This window comes from Scyliorhinus canicula, chromosome 1, assembly GCF_902713615.1.
Source record: "Scyliorhinus canicula chromosome 1, sScyCan1.1, whole genome shotgun sequence".
Classification (NCBI taxonomy): domain Eukaryota; kingdom Metazoa; phylum Chordata; class Chondrichthyes; order Carcharhiniformes; family Scyliorhinidae; genus Scyliorhinus; species Scyliorhinus canicula.
This window is the reverse complement of record NC_052146.1, coordinates 19,036,068-19,054,706: the sequence shown is the minus strand read 5'-3', so window position 1 is coordinate 19,054,706 and position 18,639 is coordinate 19,036,068. Positions and strand designations below refer to the sequence as shown.

Below are 18,639 nucleotides of genomic sequence, written 5' to 3'. Positions count from 1 at the left end.
CCCCTCCGCGGCCTCGCCCCCCCGCCCCTCCGCGGCCGCGCCCCCCCGCCCCCCCCGCGGCCTCGACCCCCCGCGGCCTCGCCCCCCTGCCCCTCCCCGGCCCCGCCCCCCTCGCCCCGCCCCCTCGGCCCCGCCCCCTCGCCCCCCCCCCCTCGCCCCCCCCCCCCCCTCGGCCCCCCCCCCCCCCCCAAGGGCGCCGAAGTTCAGCTTGCCCGGGGCGCCAGCAACCCTAGAGCCGGCGCTGATATCAGCCGTCCTTATACCTGACCTTTCACCAGTTTTGAAACTTTTCTCCTGACCGTTGGTCGTCATCTTGCACCATCAACCCGAATCCCTCCCATCTTGCACCTTGGACAACTGGTAAGAAACCTACTGGCAACGTTGAGCTCCATCCTCTCTTCACCCAGTATCTACCCAATCCAGCCACGGGATAGCGTTAGAGAGAAGGCACTTTAACTACTGTCCTCCACTTGTGGCAAAACGTGGGATTCTCAGACCCATTGCTGAGGGAAAATCCCTCGTGGGCCAGCGATCAAGCACTGAGGCTTTCTTCCCCAGCTGGTTCAGTATTGCATGGGGGTAGTTCATAGAATTTACAGTGCAGAAGGAGGCCATTCGGCCCATCGGGTCTGCACCAGCCCTTGGAAAGAGCACCCTATCTAAGCCCACACCGCCACCCTCTCCCCATAACCCAGTAACCCCACCTAATTCATTTACCTGCTGACAAAGGCAGTTAAATTAATGACACTTTCTCCTCTCTAATTGTATTAAACCTGTAATGAGACAAACCTTTTGTAGCAGATCCAAATGTCTACATGCTGAAACCCCCATTCATGCCTTTATTACATCGAGAGTTTTAATCCAATGCACTCCCGGCTAGTTTCCCACATTCTGCCCTCCGTAAACGTGAGATCATCCAAACTCTGCTACCTGTGTTTTACCTGACAGCGAGTCACATTCCACTATCACCTCTGGTAATTCATTTTGAAATGATCATCCTTGCTATCAAATCCCTCCAAGGTCTTGCCCCTCCCCAGCTCTGTAATCTCCCCCAGCCCCACAACCCTCCCGAGATCTCTTGCGCTCTTTAAATGACTTGTGCATTCCAGATTATAATTGTTCCACGATTGGTTAGCTATCTGGTCCCCAAACTCTGGAATTTAATCCATACACTTCTCTCATTCGCTTTCCACCTTTAAGACACCTCTTAACACATCTCTTGATGACCAAGCTTCTGGTCATCTGACCTAATAGCTCCTTGTGTATATTTCTGTTTTATTATGCTCCTGCGGACACTTTGGGATGCTTCATTACATTAAAGGTGCTTTATAAATTGTTGTTGTCCACAATTGATGTGCAGCAGTAATTAGAACTGCTTCCAATACATTGGGATGTTTGATTACATTATAGGCGCTATATAAACGCAGATTGTTGCTGAGGTTGCCGCTTGGGTGTTACCTGTCTGTGTTGTCAATGTTGGATTCTGGGCGCTCAGGTTAAAGTCCATCCGGCCTGTCGCCATCTGTTGTAAACGGGGGACATCGACAGATGTCAGCCAAGACAACGACTGCAGGTCACTTGGGAGGTCATCCTCGCTCAGCTGGGACGGGTCGGGGGTCAAAAGGCTTGGTCTGGAGGCAGAGAGATGTGACGTTTAGCAAGGATACAAGCTGCTCTGTGTCAATGTGTTGCATCGAACCCAACAAAGGCTGTTTATTCTGCCAGTGCTCCCGTGGGACTATCAATTATCGCTTCACATCAAAATAGTCCGATATGTTAAAATAACTGGTCACACTCGCTCATCCTCAGAGACTGGTCTACAGCCAAATGGTCTGATTAGTCCACTGTTTGAACACAGGCTTCCTCCTTTTTGTGTGCTGGTACCACTGCACTATTAGTGGCTGTTTCACTGAACACTGGGACTCCCTCCGACTGGTCACTTTCCTCCCTACTTTCGAAAAATAAAACCTTTCAAAGACCCTCCCCTTTGACGGTGCCCGCCCAAACACGTTTCCCTTTCCTCCTCTGATCTCGGTCCACGTTTCCACTGCGCTGTCAGACAGGCTCCTGGGCCGGTTCCTCGCACGCGGAGAGCCACACGGAAATGTCGGTCACGGTGATAACACGGGACATGGCAGCACATGGGTGATGGTTAAACTCGGTGATGCCACACCGGGGGTGGGGCAGCAGAACACTGTGCGATGTCCTCCCCCCCCCCACCCCCACCCCCGGGCCTGGCAAATTGTCCATCTCGGAAGTGTGACTCACGAGGCACGGAGTGGTCGCTGCGTTTTTCTCAAGGTGTAGGGAAAAGAATGACAATAATAATTCGAGAGGACGTCACCTGGTGATACTTCTGTTCACAGCCTAATGCCCAGAGGTACAGAGCAGCCGGGGTACACCTTCAAAATTGGAGATGGTGAATGGATCACCACCCACCTCAACCCCTTCAACTCCAAGCCTCACCCCCCGAAGCTTAATCGATTTTGCTGGGGTGGGAAGGGAATGGGAAGAAAAACATGCCATTGATGTCAAGTGAAGTAAAGATGCATTTTGATTCTCTTTTTCACTGTTTTATGTGCAAACCTTAATTTGCCTACAGCACAGTTTAGGATCGATTTCTAGAAAGTCCTAATTACTCGTCGCCCTGAGCTGTGCCTTGGAGCTTTTGCCTGCTTCGCTCAAATGGGGACGGGGAATCCTGACGCAACATTCCCGCTCTACATGGGGTATGTCACTGGGACTGCCCGCCTGCTCTGTGTGTCCAGCACCTGTAAATTGGTCTGGGGGGAGCCCAAAATCATCGAGGGCAGAGCGTCCTCCTGCACACTGGCACCCACCGAATCGGAAACAGAATCCTGGAGAGGTACCATTCCTGCGTGTGGCTTTCAAAGTACAAGTTTTATTAACAGAACTGTACATGCTTATTTAAATCAACCCCTCTGACGGGGGGTGGGGGAGGGGGGGAGAGTAGAGCGAGAGAGAGAGAGCAAGATTGCAACTGGTCTAAGGCTGTTTTGCTTTTCACGGCTGTTTTTGGCACACAGAGTCCTGGGCCGGGATTCTCCAATCCCACGGCCAGGTTCTGATGCCGGCGCGAAAAGCAGCGCAAAACCACTCCGGCGTTAACGGCCCCCGATAATGAGGAATGCTCCCCTTCCTAGGGGGGCTGTGTCAGCGCCGGAGTGGTCCCCGCAGCTCCAGCCGGCGCGGAGCGGCCGGTGCCAGTTCGTACATGCTTGGAACGGCAGGCGTGATTCCGTACATGCGCATGGGTTCCCGTCTCCGCGTCGGCCCCTGGGCAATATGGCGGAGTCCGACAGGGGCCTGGCGCGGAGGAACATAGTCCCCCCCACCCCCCCTCCAGGTCGGCCCCCGCAGACACACTTTCCAGGTCCCGCCGTGTGGGACCCGAGTAACCCGTGCCAGCGGGCCTCGGCCAAACGCAGCGGGCCTCGGCCGAACGCAGCGGGCACTCGGCCGAACGCAGCGGGGACTCGGCCGAACGCAGCGGGCACTCGGCCGAACGCAGCGGGCACTCGGCCGAACGCAGCGGGCACTCGGCCGAACGCAGCGGGCACTCGGCCGAACGCAGCGGGCACTCGGCCGAACGCAGCGGGCACTCGGCCAAACGCAGCGGGCCTCGGCCAAACGCAGCGGGCACTCGGCCAAACGCAGCGGGCCTCGGCCAAACGCAGCGGGCACTCGGCCAAACGCAGCGGGCACTCGGCCAAACGCAGCGGGCACTCGGCCGAACGCAGCGGGCACTCGGCCGAACGCAGCGGGCACTCGGCCGAACGCAGCGGGCACTCGGCCGGCCGAACGCAGCGGGGCCCTCGGCCAACGCAGCGGGCACTCGGGCCAAACGCAGCGAGCCTCGGCCAAACGCAGCGGGCACTCGGCCAAACCCAGCGGGCCTTGGCCAAACGCAGCGGGCACTCGGCCAAACGCAGCGGGCACTCGGCCAAACGCAGCGGGCCTCGGCCGAACGCAGCGGGCACTCGGCCGAACGCAGCGGGCACTCGGCCAAAAGCCACCGGGCCTCGGCCAAACGCAGCGGACAGTCGGCCAAACGCAGCGGGCCTCGGCCAAACGCAGCGGGCACTCGGCCAACGCAGCGGGCCTCGGCCAAACGCAGCGGGCACTCGGCCAAACGCAGCGGGCCCCTCGGCCAAAACGCAGCGGGCACTCGGCCAAACGACAGCGAGCCTCGGCCAAACGCAGCGGGCCTCGGCCCAAACGCAGCGGGACAGTCGGCCAAACGCAGCGGGCACTCGGCCAAACGCAGCGGGCCTCGGCCAAACGCAGCGGGCCTCGGCCAAACGCAGCGGACAGTCGGCCAAACGCAGCGGGCCTCGGCCAAACGCAGCGGGCCTCGGCCAAACGCAGCGGGCCGCGGCCAAACGCAGCGGGCACTCGGCCAAACGCAGCGGGCACTCGGCCAAACGCAGCGGGCACTCGGCCAAAACGCAGCGGGCCTCGGCCAAACGCAGCGGGCACTCGGCCAAACGCAGCGGGCCTCGGCCAAACGCAGCGGGCCTCGGCCAAACGCAGCGGACAGTCGGCCAAACGCAGCGGGCCTCAGCCAAACGCAGCGGGCCTCGGCCAAACGCAGCGGGCCTCGGCCAAACGCAGCGGGCACTCGGCCAAACGCAGCGGGCCTCGGCCAAACGCAGCGGGCACTCGGCCAAACGCAGCGGGCCTCGGCCAAACGCAGCGGGCACTCGGCCAAACCCAGCGGGCCTCGGCCAAACGCAGCGGGCCTCGGCCAAACGCAGCGGGCCTCGGCCAAACGCAGCGGACAGTCGGCCAAACGCAGCGGGCCTCGGCCAAATGCAGCGGGCACTCGGCCCGTCGAGGCCTGGAGAATCGCCAGGGCGGGGGGCGCATTCAACAGCCCCCGACCGGCGCAGTAGCGATCCTGCGGGCGCTCGAAAATCAACGAGTCGGGGTGGCATGGCTCGATTCTCCCCCCCCCCCCCCGCGCCCCGGGGACTGTCGGACCCGGCACAAGGTCGGAGAATCCCAGTCCTGATTTTTGCTAAGCTCCTTGGATTTTAATGCTCCAACATTTGGCAGCTGCCTAGCCCCCAAAGCTGTAGAATTTCCTCCCTAAATCTCTCCGTCTCTCCCCTCCTCAAGACATTCCTCAAAACCGACTTCTTTGGCTAAGGTTACGGTCGGTCGCCTGTCCTGAGATGTCCTGAAGTGGCCAAGTATCAACACAATCATTCCCGTGTTAAAGGGTGGCACGGCTGCACAGTGGTTAGCACTGCTGCCTCACAGCGCCAGGGACCCGGGTTCAATTCGGGCCTTGTGTCACTCTCTGTGTGGAGTCTGCACTTTCTCCCCGTGTCTGCGTGGGTTTCCTCCGGGTGCTCCGGTTTCGTCCCACAGACCAAAGATGTGCAGGTTAGGTGGATTGGCCATGATAAATTGCCCCTTAGCGTCCAAAACATTTAGGTAGGGTTACTGGGTTACAGGGATGGGGCCTAGGTAGGGTGCTCTTTCTAAGGGTCGGTTCAGACTTGATGAGCCGAATGGCCTCCTTCTGCACTGTACTGATTCTACTGGTGCTATATAAAAGCAAGTTGTTGTTGTTTATTGGGACCACCATAATATTAGTACCTGGAGCAGTCAGTGTGGAATTCCCCCCCCCCCCCCCCCCCCCAACAGAAGTGCACACGAATGGAATTACAAGCAAATCCAGGAGAATATTTCAACATAATTCTGTAGCCCAGTCATAAATATCAGAAACAAAATCTTCCTGAGCTCCCGTTTTGATGTGGCTGCATAGCAGACTGTGATTGGAGGAAGTTCCTGTGTAATGGGTTCTGTTGACTTCACAACCGGGGAGCAAGAACTCGCTGAAACCCACTGACTCTCGAGGAAACCCAGTCAGCCTCGGACACTCTCGTTAAAGCTGGTCAGGTCGGAGCATTTGGAGAGGGAGTGAGCGAGTGAGTGACCAGCGAAGAAGGAGTGTGGCGAGAGGAGCGAAAGCAAAGTGCACAAACCGCCTCTTAAAGTCCAGAAACAAGAAGCAGTTTGAATATTCAAAAGGAAGGCAATTACAGCCACCCCGGTGATTAATAATGCACCTACTACTTAAAAGAACAATAAAATTAGGGTTGCCTTGGTGACAGAAATCAGGCAGTTAGTTTTAAGCCAGGCAATTCAAAAGGAGTCGGGGGGGGCGGGCGGCCGGTGGGTGGGAGGCCATCAGGTGACCATTATTCAGTGATGTGATTGGTTCAAATCATAAGAAAACAAGAGCGACTGAGAGATGATTTGAAAGCCAGGGCGGCCCGTATCGTGGGTAACAGTTGGCTCCTGTATGGCTGGCTGATGGCCCCATTGTCTCCCGAAACGGCTGCTTCACCAGAGGCACGTGGGCCTATTGTGTCTCTCACTATCCCCTTAATTGTGTTTTTTAAACTTTACATTAATCTGAAGGGGGGGGGGGGGAGGAAATGACAGCAGGCACTTAACAGACACAGAATGCCATCTGCCACTGAAGGCCCTGTGGATTCACCAGCGCAATTCAACTCACTTCCTCTCTCTCCCCCCCCCCCCACCCCACCCCACCCCACCCAGCATCACTTCCCCTCCCCCCCCACCCCACCCAGCATCACTTCCCCTCCCCCCCCACCCAGCATCACTTCCCCTCCCCCCCACCCCACCCAGCACCACTTCCTCTCCCCCCCCCCACCCAGCATCACTTCCCCTCCCCCCCCACCCCACCCAGCACCACTTCCTCTCCCACCCCCCCACCCAGCATCACTCCCCCCCCCCCCCCCACCCAGCATCCCTTCCCCTCCCCCCCCAGCACCACTTCCCCGCCTCTTACACTCCCCCCCCACCCCACCCAGCATCACTTCCTCTCCCCCCCCACCCCACCCAGCACCACTTCCCCACCTCTTACACTCCCCCCCACCCCACCCAGCATCACTTCCCCCCCCCCCCCACCCCACCCAGCACCACTTCCCCGCCTCTTACACTCCCCCCCACCCCACCCCACCCAGCACCACTTCCCCGCCTCTTACACTCCCCCCCACCCCACCCCACCCAGCATCACTTCCCCTCCCCCCCCACCCCACCCAGCACCACTTCCCCTCCCCCCCCACCCAGCACCACTTCCCCGCCTCTTACACTCCCCCCCACCCCACCCCACCCAGCACCACTTCCCCTCCCCCCCACCCCACCCCACCCAGCACCACTTCCCCGCCTCTTTCACCCCACCCCACCCAGCACCACTTCCCCGCCTCTTACACTCCCCCCCTACCCCACCCAGCATCACCTCCCCGCCTCTTACACCCCGCCCCACCCCACCCAGCACCATGTCCCCTCCCCCCCCCCCCCACCCCACCCAGCACCACTTCCCCGCCTCTTACACTACCCCCCCCCCCCCCCCCCCCCCCACCCCATCTCGCCACCCCACCACCGAGCAAACCGTTAGGTCGTGTGGGCGGTGAGGGTCATAGCTGACTGCGCACACCTCCTGCTGTAAATAAACCTCGTGTGCTCATCCACGAACATCCTTCTTTCACGCAGCATGGCTCACTCACAATTCCAAATGGAATTCTTAACCTCTCCGACAAGTTGCTAATTATTTAAAAGGTGTGGGGGGGGGGGGGGGGGGGTCAATTCAACAACAAGCTCTGTCTGCGCCCTGTCACACCATGTAACCCTTAAACGAGAAACCAATCAAAAACCTGCATCTGCACATTACTTCAAGATCCCCCCCCACCTCCAACGGTTTCTCCTCCACGTGGGCTGTTCCACCTGTTTAAATGCTCCTAAATCCATGTCATCGATCATGAGTAAAAAGGTCGTTCGGCAAGTTATTTTTTTTCCTTCATAATCATTGTTTTCAGCACCAGACATTAAAAGTTCTTCTGAATTTGCCCGTCACTAAAGCCTCTGCTCTGTAACGGGACAAGGCTGTGTGCATCTGTGACAAAAGGCCTCAGGTGAACCAAGAGTTGGTGAGCCCGATCGGTTATAAGGGAGCCGAATCCACCGTCACAAAATTCAGAGGGCAGGATTGTGCGGCAGGGGCCCACACAGCAGCCTCACAGCAGGAGGGCAGGAACAAAGTAAAAGAGTAGGAAAACCAACGCGTACTGAAGCAATGGTTTGATCTCCTCCATCCAACCACCTCCTGCCTCGTCTGGGGCTGGTTTAGCACAGTGGGCTGAACAGCTGGCTTGTAATGCAGAACAAGACAGCAGCCCGGGATCAATTCCCGTACCGGCCTCCCCGAACAGGCGGCGGAATGTGGCGACGAGGGGCTTTTCACAGTTACTTCATTTGAAGCCTACTCGTGACAATAAGCGATTATTATTATTACGCTCCCTACCAACACTTCACTAAGTTACTGATAGTGATCGCAGTGCTACCGAGAAGGGATTAGATGTGTCGGGAATATCACTAGGGTGGATCATCCTGGCTAGTCACAGGATTTAGAGGGTGGCAGTGGCACAGTGGTATTGTTGCGAGACTAGTAATCCTGAGACCCAGGGTAATGTTCTGGGGACCCAGGTTCGAATCTCTCGAAACCATTGTCGATTATCATAAAACACTATCTGGTTCACTAATGTCCTTTACGGAAGGAAATCTGCCATCCTTAACTGGTCTGGCCTACATGTGGCTCCTGACCCACATTGACGATTGTGGTTAAGGGCGGCACGATGCAAAATTGGTTGCCATTGCTGCCTCACAGCACCAGGGCCTAGGTTTGATTCTGCACTGTAGGGATTCCATGACTCTTAACTGCCCTCTGAAATGGGGTCAAGTCACTGAGAATGATGCAGTATGGACATGAATCCAGAGCAAAATGCTGTTCTGGCAGTTACAGGTCTCTTCAACTGGGTCTGGGTGACCTCAGTAACACTTGAAAGTAAAGCAATGGGTGCGCTGATGAGACCCAGATCTCAGCTACGGTAATCAAATAGTTTGGAAAATCAGAGCAACGTTGGTTTCTTAATGCTTCATGCTACTTTGTGCTATCAAAGCACTTCTACTCACCATATAAATTATGAAGATATATGCACATCATAGGGGACATATCCATTACAGATAGAATAGAACAGTACAGCACAGAACAGGCCCCTCGGCCCTCGACGCTGTGCCGAGCAATGATCACCCCACTCAAACCCACGTATCCACCCCACACCCCGCAACCCCAACAACCCCCCCCCTCCCACCCCACCCCACCCCGCACCCCGCAACCCAACAACCCCCACCCCACCCCACCCCACACCCGCACCCGCAACCCAACAACCCCCCCCCCACCCCCCACACCCCACCCCACACCCGCACCCGCAACCCAACAACCCCCCCCCCCCCCCACCCCCCACCCCACCCCATTCTTTAGGACACTACGGGCAATTTAGCATGGCCAATCCACCTAACCCGCACATCTTTGGACTGTGGGAGGAAACCGGAGCACCCGGAGGAAAACCACGCACACACGGGGAGGACGTGCAGACTCTGCACAGACAGTGACCCAGCCGGGAATCGAACCTGGGACCCTGGAGCTGTGAAGCATTTATGCTAACCACCATGCTACCGTGCTGCCCCTTTTTTTTAGAAAAGAAATAGACATTACATTGTAAATATCTTCAGAAGTCGAGATTCCAGTATAAACTAAATTCCAGAGATGGAAAAGTGGGGAGTGTTATGCTTGGAATTAAACCTTTCATCCAAATACAAATAACATCACATCTCTCCATTTCACCAACATTACTACAGACATCGTTCTTCACTTATTCCTTCTCCTTGAATGCACCTTCCTCTTCCCTTCCTCGCTGTATCGACATTAGGACTCGTCATACCATCTCCAAACGATTCTCTCTCAAAACTGTGAGACCATCTTTCTTCACCAATCCTCCCTCCCTCTTACAGGTCATTTTTGAACACAACTTTAGTGCCACTCCTTCCAAGTTAATGTGACCTTCTCCCCTACTTTTCAACGTTGGTGAGATTCCCCCAATTAGGGGCTTTGTGTCTGAATAAAATTAATAGGGATTATGGCTGGAAGTGAAGTGGGAGGAGCAAGCAGAGACCCTTTCAGCAAAATCATGCCAGTTCTGGTGAAGTGCCAAGTGCCAACTCTTGCCATTTGGCAGGAACCTAATGGGAGAAATCTCCTACCGAACCTTCAGCGAGTTATTGCGTTGCCCACGGGTTCTGTTCCTGGAGAGGAGCTTGAACTCAAGATGGAGCAATGGCAACATTCAGTGATGCAAGTTCCTGGTAGAATTCGAACCATTTAATTTATTAGACAGTTGTTGGTTTGGATATGGTTTTGGTTATGGTTGCTGGGTTACCCTTGTTTCTAAAGCTAGTTCCATTTCAAAACTAGAATTACCAGAAGAAATATGGATAGAAGAAAAATACCTTAATGACAGCTGGCCAATCCATGCAACAAACAGCCACATCGATATCTTTGGTACAAATGGAATAATTAGATACGAGGTTAGCAATTTACAAGCTCACAGCAACGTGCCCAGTGTTGACAACGTTGGCCACATGCCACACTAGCTTAGTACCAGTCTCGCATCTGAAATGTTAACTCATCTAATGGCGACTGTGGGTTATTAATGACAGATTAAACTGGACAAGGTAGAGGGCGACATGTGGCGCAGTGGTTAGCACTGGGACTGCGGCGCTGAGGACCCAGGTTTGATCCCGGCTCTGGGTCACTGTCCGTGTGGAGTTTGCACATTCTCCCCGTGTCTGCGTGGGTTTCACCCCCACAATCCAAAAGATGTGCAGGTTAGGTGGATTGGTTCACGCTAAATTGCCCCTTAATTGGAAATAAAATAATTGGGGACTCTAAATTTATTTTTAAAAAGGGACAAGGTAGGAAGCCAAAAGGCCACTGTAAATCAGTGGGCCAGCTCTGTCTGAGAAACACTAACAGAACAATTTCCTGTCATCAAGAAATTTGTCCCATGAGAAACCACTCATGCAAAAAAAAAAGATTGGTTCTTGGGGCAAACATGTAGCAAAGGGGGGGATCACCTACAAGTCAAAAGCTGACATCCTCTTCCTTCTCCCCTCCTCACTCCATAATGGGGGTGATCTACCGGTCGCTTGCACCTGAAAAGCAGCGCGGCCAGTAGATGCTGGGTTATCCCTCTTCTGGGATCTTCCCGGCCTGCCAAGCCTTGCGAGATCTAATGCAATCTTGCGACAGGTCACGATGTGAATCCCGCCCATGTTGGCAGTCACTTTATGGCCAATCTGTGCGTCAGCTAGTCTCACTCTAATATGTGTTCCCAGGATTTAACCAAGGCATGGGGTCAACGCCCTTGCCTTGGAGACCTTGCGTGGGGCACCGTTCAGTGCTGGTCTCCACAAACAAGGGCTGGACGGAACGGCACTCATGGGGGCGGGGGGGTTGTCTCAGGGGATCGGAGGCCCCCAGTTGTTGTGCTCTGGGCAGGTAGCACCCTGGTACTGCTGGTGCCAGCCTGGCACCAGATACTACCAAGGTGCCCATGTGGCACTGCCAGGCTGGCACTGCCAAGGTGCCAGGTTGGCTTTTTCGTGCGGTGGGGATCAGGCTGGGCTGTGCCCTGCGTAGGTGGGTGGGGGGGGGGGGGGCTGAGAATCCCCTGATAGTGAGTTGGGGCTTGGGGGGGTGGTCCGGAGCCTGAGAGGGCGGGGCGCTATTTAAAAACGGTACCCCGATTTCCCCCTGCACGGAGGAGCTCGTGCAGGGAATGGGGCTAAGTGCGGCCTTGGTCGCGCGTTCCCCGCTGAGGCCTAGATCTACCCAGTGGGTGTTAGATAGCAGGGTGTGTCTCAGCACTCCGAGCACCCAATGTCATCCCACAGTATTTACAGATTTCCTGCATCGATACCCTCTTGAAATATATAAGTGAAAGAGATCCACACCCTTTACATCTTTGGTGTTTGTCACAGATTTATTCTTCCCGGCCCTCCAAAATAGTCCTTGTCAGTCACTGAATGTCTGGTACACTCCAATGGAATACCATTTACTATTTTGTTCTCGAGAATCCACCCAGCAGATTACCTGATAGAATGAGCATTGGAAATGGCTCCACAAGGTTAAGTGGAATAAGGAGGAAAAGGGTCTTCAGACACTGCCTGGTTGCTAGCAGAAGAGAGGTGTTGGACCAGCAATGATTTGTCCACGCTGTTGATCAGAGGAAATTTGCCTCAAGTTCTTTAAAGAATAGCAGTGGGCAGTGGAAAGAATTCATCGCTTCAACATGAATCTTCCACTTTTCCTCCACCTTTTCCTCCACTGTTAGCAAAAACTCCTCTGGGTTGTACTTTGCTCCGAAACACTATTCACCAAACACTCAATTGGTTGAAAGTGTTCCCTTGGTCAGTGTGTGATAAGGAGAGTGAACATTGTCCGCTATCTGTCAAACTTTCTGTTGTAGTAAATTAACTGCCACTTGATATTCTGAATTCAAAACATAAACGGTGTTGCGTTCAAATCGCATTAACATCATTCCAGAGTCCAATAGCAGGGTTGGAGAGGCAACGTGAGAGCAATGGAGGCTGCGTAATCCTTAGGTGCCCATTCTGGTCTTGTGAGAAGCTTGGGGGCCAAAGGCAGAGCACCTTTCAAATATCCAACACTTAGTCTGCCCAGGAATCACATGCACCGATTTAACTTTTAAAAAGGAAGCCCCCCCCCCCCCCATCACAATTCCTTTTATTTCAATTATCACCACTTGCCTCCTGTCCTGAAGGCGCAGATTCACAATGAGCTTCAGAACCTTGGTGCTAAATTAAGAGAAAGACCTGAATTAACGGTTAGTCTCAATTAGATCAAAGATCTAATTAGTCCAAAGATGTGCAGGTTAGGTGGATTGGCCATGCTAAATTGCCCTTAGTGTCCAAAATTGCCCTTCGTGTTGGGTGGGGTTACTGGGTTATGGGGATAGGGTGGCGGTGTGGGCTTGGGTAGGGTGCTCTTTCACAGAGCCAGTGCAGACTCGATGGGCCAAATGGCCTACTTCTGCACTGTAAATTCTATGAAAAAAATACGTTTATCGCACACCATCACAACTGGATGCTGTCTAAGTATCTGGAATATTGCAAACTGCCCTCATTAGGACCTTCTGCCAAGATAAAGGAAATTGTCTATCATTCACGAGGAAGCTATGAGGCCAATTGACAGCTTCTTAAAAAAATGAAATATTTCCATTTATATAGCGCCTGTCAGAGCCACAGGATGTTGCAAAATGGTTCACTGCCAATTCAGTACTTTTTGAAGCCTAGTGATTGTTGTAATGTAGGAAACATGGTGGCCAACTTTCACACAGCGAACTCCCACAAACAGAACTGTGACAGTGGCCAGGTCATCTGTTTTCATGATGTTGATTGAAGGATAAATATTGGGCAGGTCACCAAGGTCAACTCCTTATTCTTAGAGGTAGGTTGCGGCAGTGGGGGGTCCGGAGGCGCGGAGGTGATTACCGAGGGGGGGGTCGAAAGTTCAGACTGCCATTTAAAAATGGCACCCGATCTCTTCGAGCTGAGCTTTGACAAAGAGTCATCCAGACCCGAAAAATTAACCCCCTTCTCACGACACAGATACCGTCGGACCTGCTGCGATTGTCCAGTCTGGTTTTTGTTATTTATCTAAAAATAAACACACCATCTTCTCGGCGGCAATTAGGATGGGCAATAACGGCGGCCTAGCCAACGATGCCCAGATCCCGTGAATAAATAAAAGTGTTCTGCCACTGGCATACCTCACGGAAATGAAATGCCCCAGATTCTCCCTTCAATGTCTTCTGAAATTTGCAGTTTTGTCGAGGCTGAGGGTTGGCTACCTCGGCACTATTAATCTCATTGTTTTTATCCATTCACGGGACGTGGGTGTCGTCGGCAAGGGCTGGCATTTATTGACCATTCCGAATAGCCGCTGAGACGATGATGGTGAGCTGCCAAGTGCAGTGCGGGCAGTGAACTGGGAAAAGTGTTTGAATGAACTTGGAATCTTCCCGTTCAAGTTCTACCCTGGCCAGTTCCCTACTGACGTGAATCAAAGCGGAGGTCCAAGACTCCTCTTAATGTCACACTTGCAAAAGACATCAATGTTCTACCTTGTATACATTCCGTTCTTTTACCTTGACGCTTTGTGCCACGTGTGACTGTGTCTGAGCTGAATTAGTGTCTGACAAATGATCCAGGTGAGATTAACCTGTTAATGCCGTTTCAACTGTTTGTGCCTGACCAGCCCTCTCAGGCCTATCAAAAACCGCTTCAAACCGCTTCCCAAATTACGTCAACATTCGCCATTTCAACAAAGTAACCCTAACAATAAATTGACAGCCTCATTAAGGTCACCAGCGTCGCTGATGCGGGAGAACAATTTCACACTGGTGAAGTAAGTGCTTCTTTTTAAGGTATAATATTGGTCATGAGAAAAGTCGTGGTTTTTGATGCAGGCACTGAGTACCTTCCCCCAGTTCCATGCACTCCAAAACCACACAGTGAAAGTTTGTACTGGAATACACAATAAAACCAGGTATCAAAACCAGAGCCTGTGTGATGTGTCAGGAAACAGAGAGGAGTGGTGGATGGAAGCATTCGAACGAGAGAAGGGGTTCGCAGTAGAGTTCCCCAGGGGTCAGTGCTCTTCATCATATATGTTAACGACCTAGACCTTGATGTACAGGGCACAATTCAATACAGAGAAATGGGAAATGCTCATTTTGTCCAGAAAACATGGCGAGACAATATAAAATAAAGGTATAATTGAAAGGATGCAGGGGCAGGGAACCTGGATGTATATGGGATAGGTCATTGAAGGAGAGATTGAGAGAGCAGTAAGGGTGCACCGTACAAGACTAAGGGAGCTGTGTTGAATTGTACAGGACACTAGTTCCACCTCAGCTGAATAATGTGTCCAGTTCTGGGGTGCCACCATTTTTAGAAGGATGTGAAGGCATTGGAGGAAGGCAGAGAAAGATTCTGCGAGAATGTCTGAGGGATGAGGGCCGAGGAATCACCGAAAATGGGGCATGTTCCCCACGCCCACAAGAAACAAGCACGGAATTGGAGAAGTCCAGAGTGATTCTCAGGGGGCAGCAGGGCCCCCTGGAGTGCTCCTTGCAGCTCCGGCTGCCGATATGGGGCCCTGCACTTCCGGTTGGGGGTCCGCGCATGCCCCATTCTCCGCCACTGTGCCTAACCACGATTGTGGCGAGGAGGCTCGAAGAATCCGGCTCAGGAATTTTAGTTATGAAGACAGATTGGAGAAAAGAAGGCTGAGAGAAGATTTGATAGAGGTATTGAAAATCACGAGAGGTCTGGGCAGAGTAGACGGGGTGAAACTGTTCTCACTCGTGCAAGGATCAAGAACGATCAAGGTTTAAAGTAATTGGCAAAAGGAGCAAATGTGACATGAGGAAAAGGTTTACCACGCAGCGAATGGTTAAGGTCGAGAATACCCTTCCTGAGTGCGTGGTGGGAGCAGGTTCAATCGAGCCATACAGAAGAGGATTAGACTGTTATCTGAAAAAAATGAATGTGCAGGGTTTCAGGGAGAAGGCGATGGAATTGGCCACCAGGTGGATTGCTCATTCAGAGAGCCAGTACAGACATGGTGAGCCGAACGGCCTTCTTCAATGCCGTAACAATTCGTGCTACTATGATTTTTTGACACAAGTATCGAGTTGAGAGTGAGCAGTACGGATTGTAGATGTTGTAGAGATTGTTACCCGTGAATAGCTGACCGACTCTGAATGAATGTGTAGCTCAGACAGAGAAGTCCGGTTTGAGGCAGATGAGGTGAAATGCAGACAGCAATAGTAGCTTAAAGTCTTATTCTGCACTGTTCAGCATCCGACAAAACCATCCTGGCAGTCAGGACAGCAGGAAGCTGCTCTCTGAAAATATTTGATATGTAGGCAATAGCATTAAAATATTACTGGGTGGAATTCTCCCGTCTGGGACTAGGTCATGTGGTGGGGGCAGGATCAGGGAGTGTTTCCCGTTGTGGAGGCTGACGAGAAATCACACCTATGTGTGATCAACCAATGTGTGACGCCGGCGTAAACTCAGTGGTGCACGCCGGCGTCAATGGTCCTCCTGGCGTAGCGATACAGCGGCCCTCAGGGGGCCAGCACGGCGGCGGAGAATCGCCACCGGAGTGCTGCACGCTGCTCCGGCGCCCAGATCGCGGGCGCCCGCCAATCGGTAGCCCCCGATCGCGGGCTCTGGAACGCCATGGAGCACCCCCCGGTGTCTGATCCCCCACCCCCCGTCGGACGGCCACCGCGGCCACGGGTCCGAGCTCCCGGGGTGGTACCAGGTTGGAACCACGCTGGCGGGACTCGACGGAAATGGGCGGGAATTCAGGCGGTCGACCGCGGAGAATCGCCACGGGGGCCTCTTTCAGCAACCCCCAACTGGCGCGCGGGCGCAATTGGCTCTGAGTCTGGTCGCTGGAGAATCGCGTCCCAGCATCGGAGCATTGTGGCGGGAATTTCCCGCGGCAATTCTCCGACCCGGCACGGACTCAGAGAATCCCGGCCCAATATCTTTCAGCCAACATCTGGGGGTTTATTGCCGTATTTCCTGGCAGGGTGGCTTGATTGCCGACATCCCGCCTTCGTATCTGGGAGTCCTATTTAGAAGGTGCCCTACATCACTGACCCACTAATGAAGAAAGAAGATTGATCTCCAGTAAGATGGATCCTCAGAGTCCCTGAAGCTGGAACATCCCCCTGATAGATACTCCCCCCATGATGCACTGCTGCGGCGTTACAGGGTCCTGGGTGGCTTTCAGCATCCATCCCAACTCCCGAGAGAGCCACAGGCATCCTTCAGGTAATCCCAACTTTCACACCCACTTGTTCCAAATGTGTCTGCACTGGCATTTTTTCCATGCTGGCATTGCTGACGATTGGGTTGGGGGGGGGGTGATGATTCTGGTTAGGCCTTCATCTGCATCCCATCAGCGTAATACAAAACAGTTCACGCCAGCCATCAGTGGGTTTCCCGATCCACCATTGGCGGCCACCAGCGGACGATCCCGCGTGAAATTGAACCAGCATAAACAGATTTATGGGCTTCCCGCTGAATTCTCCCACCCTCCCAACCCCACCATTGAACCCGCCGAGGGAGGCTTGGGAGAATTCCGCCCAGGACTGTAGGCTTCTGCCGCCTTGCCAATGAACTGCTATCACTCAGACAGAAGGTTCACTGGACACCCCACTTACACCACATAACGAGGCTTCCACCAAAGCTAGGCCAGCTGATTGGGAGATCCCCCACCCTCCCCAGGTTCAAGCAGATGCCAAGCATCAATGGTCTTTCTGAGTAATAAGCAAAAAAAAATCAAGCCAATTTTAAGTTCGCTTCAGCACACAATAACACATTTTGCACAATTTCAATTGTTTTCTTTGGCTGTTGATGTGAAGGGAAAGGACCTTTACTCTGAGGGCCAGAAGTTCTCAGACTGAATTCGACAATCCACCTGCCATCATGAAGGTGAACATTGAAAATCCTCTCGCAAGCACCAGAGGCTGTACAGATGCAATGGATTCCTTTCATCTCAGCTTGGGCAAGTAGAGCTCAGAGGTTTAAACTAAAAGAATGGAGTTTCTGGAGTAAGCTAAAGCTTGAGGATTTAATACCGAACAATCGATACTTGAGACCAAGACGCAGCGTGCAGTCGAGGCAAGGACCATCGAAAGGCTTGAATACCCGAGCTGTATTACTACTTTAAAATACTCCAAAATACAATTTAAAAACATATTTATCATTTGACGGACATGCAATGGGTTTCAAGTCACTCAGGTTGTAATGACAATCTGACCTTCAAGGATTAACAATAGCAATAAATGATTGCAAGGCAATAAGAAATTGTTTGTAGTCAGTTGCAAGGGAATTGGATGATCGGAGTATATTACCTCCCCAACAGGCGGGAGGCCTTGTGGTGCTTCACTTGGCCAGTTAACCGCCACTTTACACAGGAGATCCACATGTCTCCTTGGCTTGTGACTTCAATTTACTAAAGAGACCCAAGGGAATGAACACAAACAGGGAGACAGTGAGTAGTGGGAATGTCGTTGGACCCGAGGTCCAGGCTAATGCTCTGGGGACATAGGTTCAAATCCCACCATAGCCAGCTGGTGGAGTTTTAATTCAATTAATGAATCTGGAATATAAAGTAGTCTCGGTAATGGTGACCAAATCTCTCCTGTTTTAAAAAGCCATTAGTGAACCAAATCTCAAAGAACAAAGAAAAGTACAGCACAGGAACAGGCCCTCCAAGCCTGCGCCGACCATGCTGCCCGTCTAAACTAAAATCTTCTACACTTCCGGGGTCTGTATCCTTCCATTCCCATCCTATTCATGTAATTGTCAAGATGCCCCTTAAACGTCACTGTCGTCCCTGCTTCCACCACCTCCTCTGGTAGCAAGTTCCAGGCACCCACTACCCTCTGTACAAAAACTTGCCTCGTACATCTCCTCTAAACCTTGCCCCTCGCACCTTAAACCTATTGTCTCCCAGTAACTGACCCCTCTACCCTGGGGAAAAGCCTCTGACTATCCACTCTGTCTATGCCTTTCATAATTTTGTGGACCTCTATCAGGTCGCCCTCTCAACCTCCGTCATTCCAGTGAGAA

At 53.2% G+C, this 18,639-nt stretch overlaps 1 protein-coding gene across 4 annotated transcripts in view; it reads right to left on the bottom strand.

Moving 5' to 3' along the window:
- Positions 1–18,639, bottom strand: part of foxn4 (forkhead box N4) — a 42,799-nt gene that overhangs the window by 14,675 nt on the left and 9,485 nt on the right. For 3 of the 4 annotated variants that reach the window (XM_038815648.1, XM_038815571.1, XM_038815779.1), the window contains one exon: positions 1,459–1,631. In XM_038815648.1, the coding sequence (XP_038671576.1) occupies positions 1,459–1,631 (173 nt within the window). Of the gene's footprint in view, positions 1–1,458; positions 1,632–5,698; positions 6,028–18,639 lie in introns of those variants that run through there. The other variant, XM_038815718.1, reaches the window with a different exon arrangement.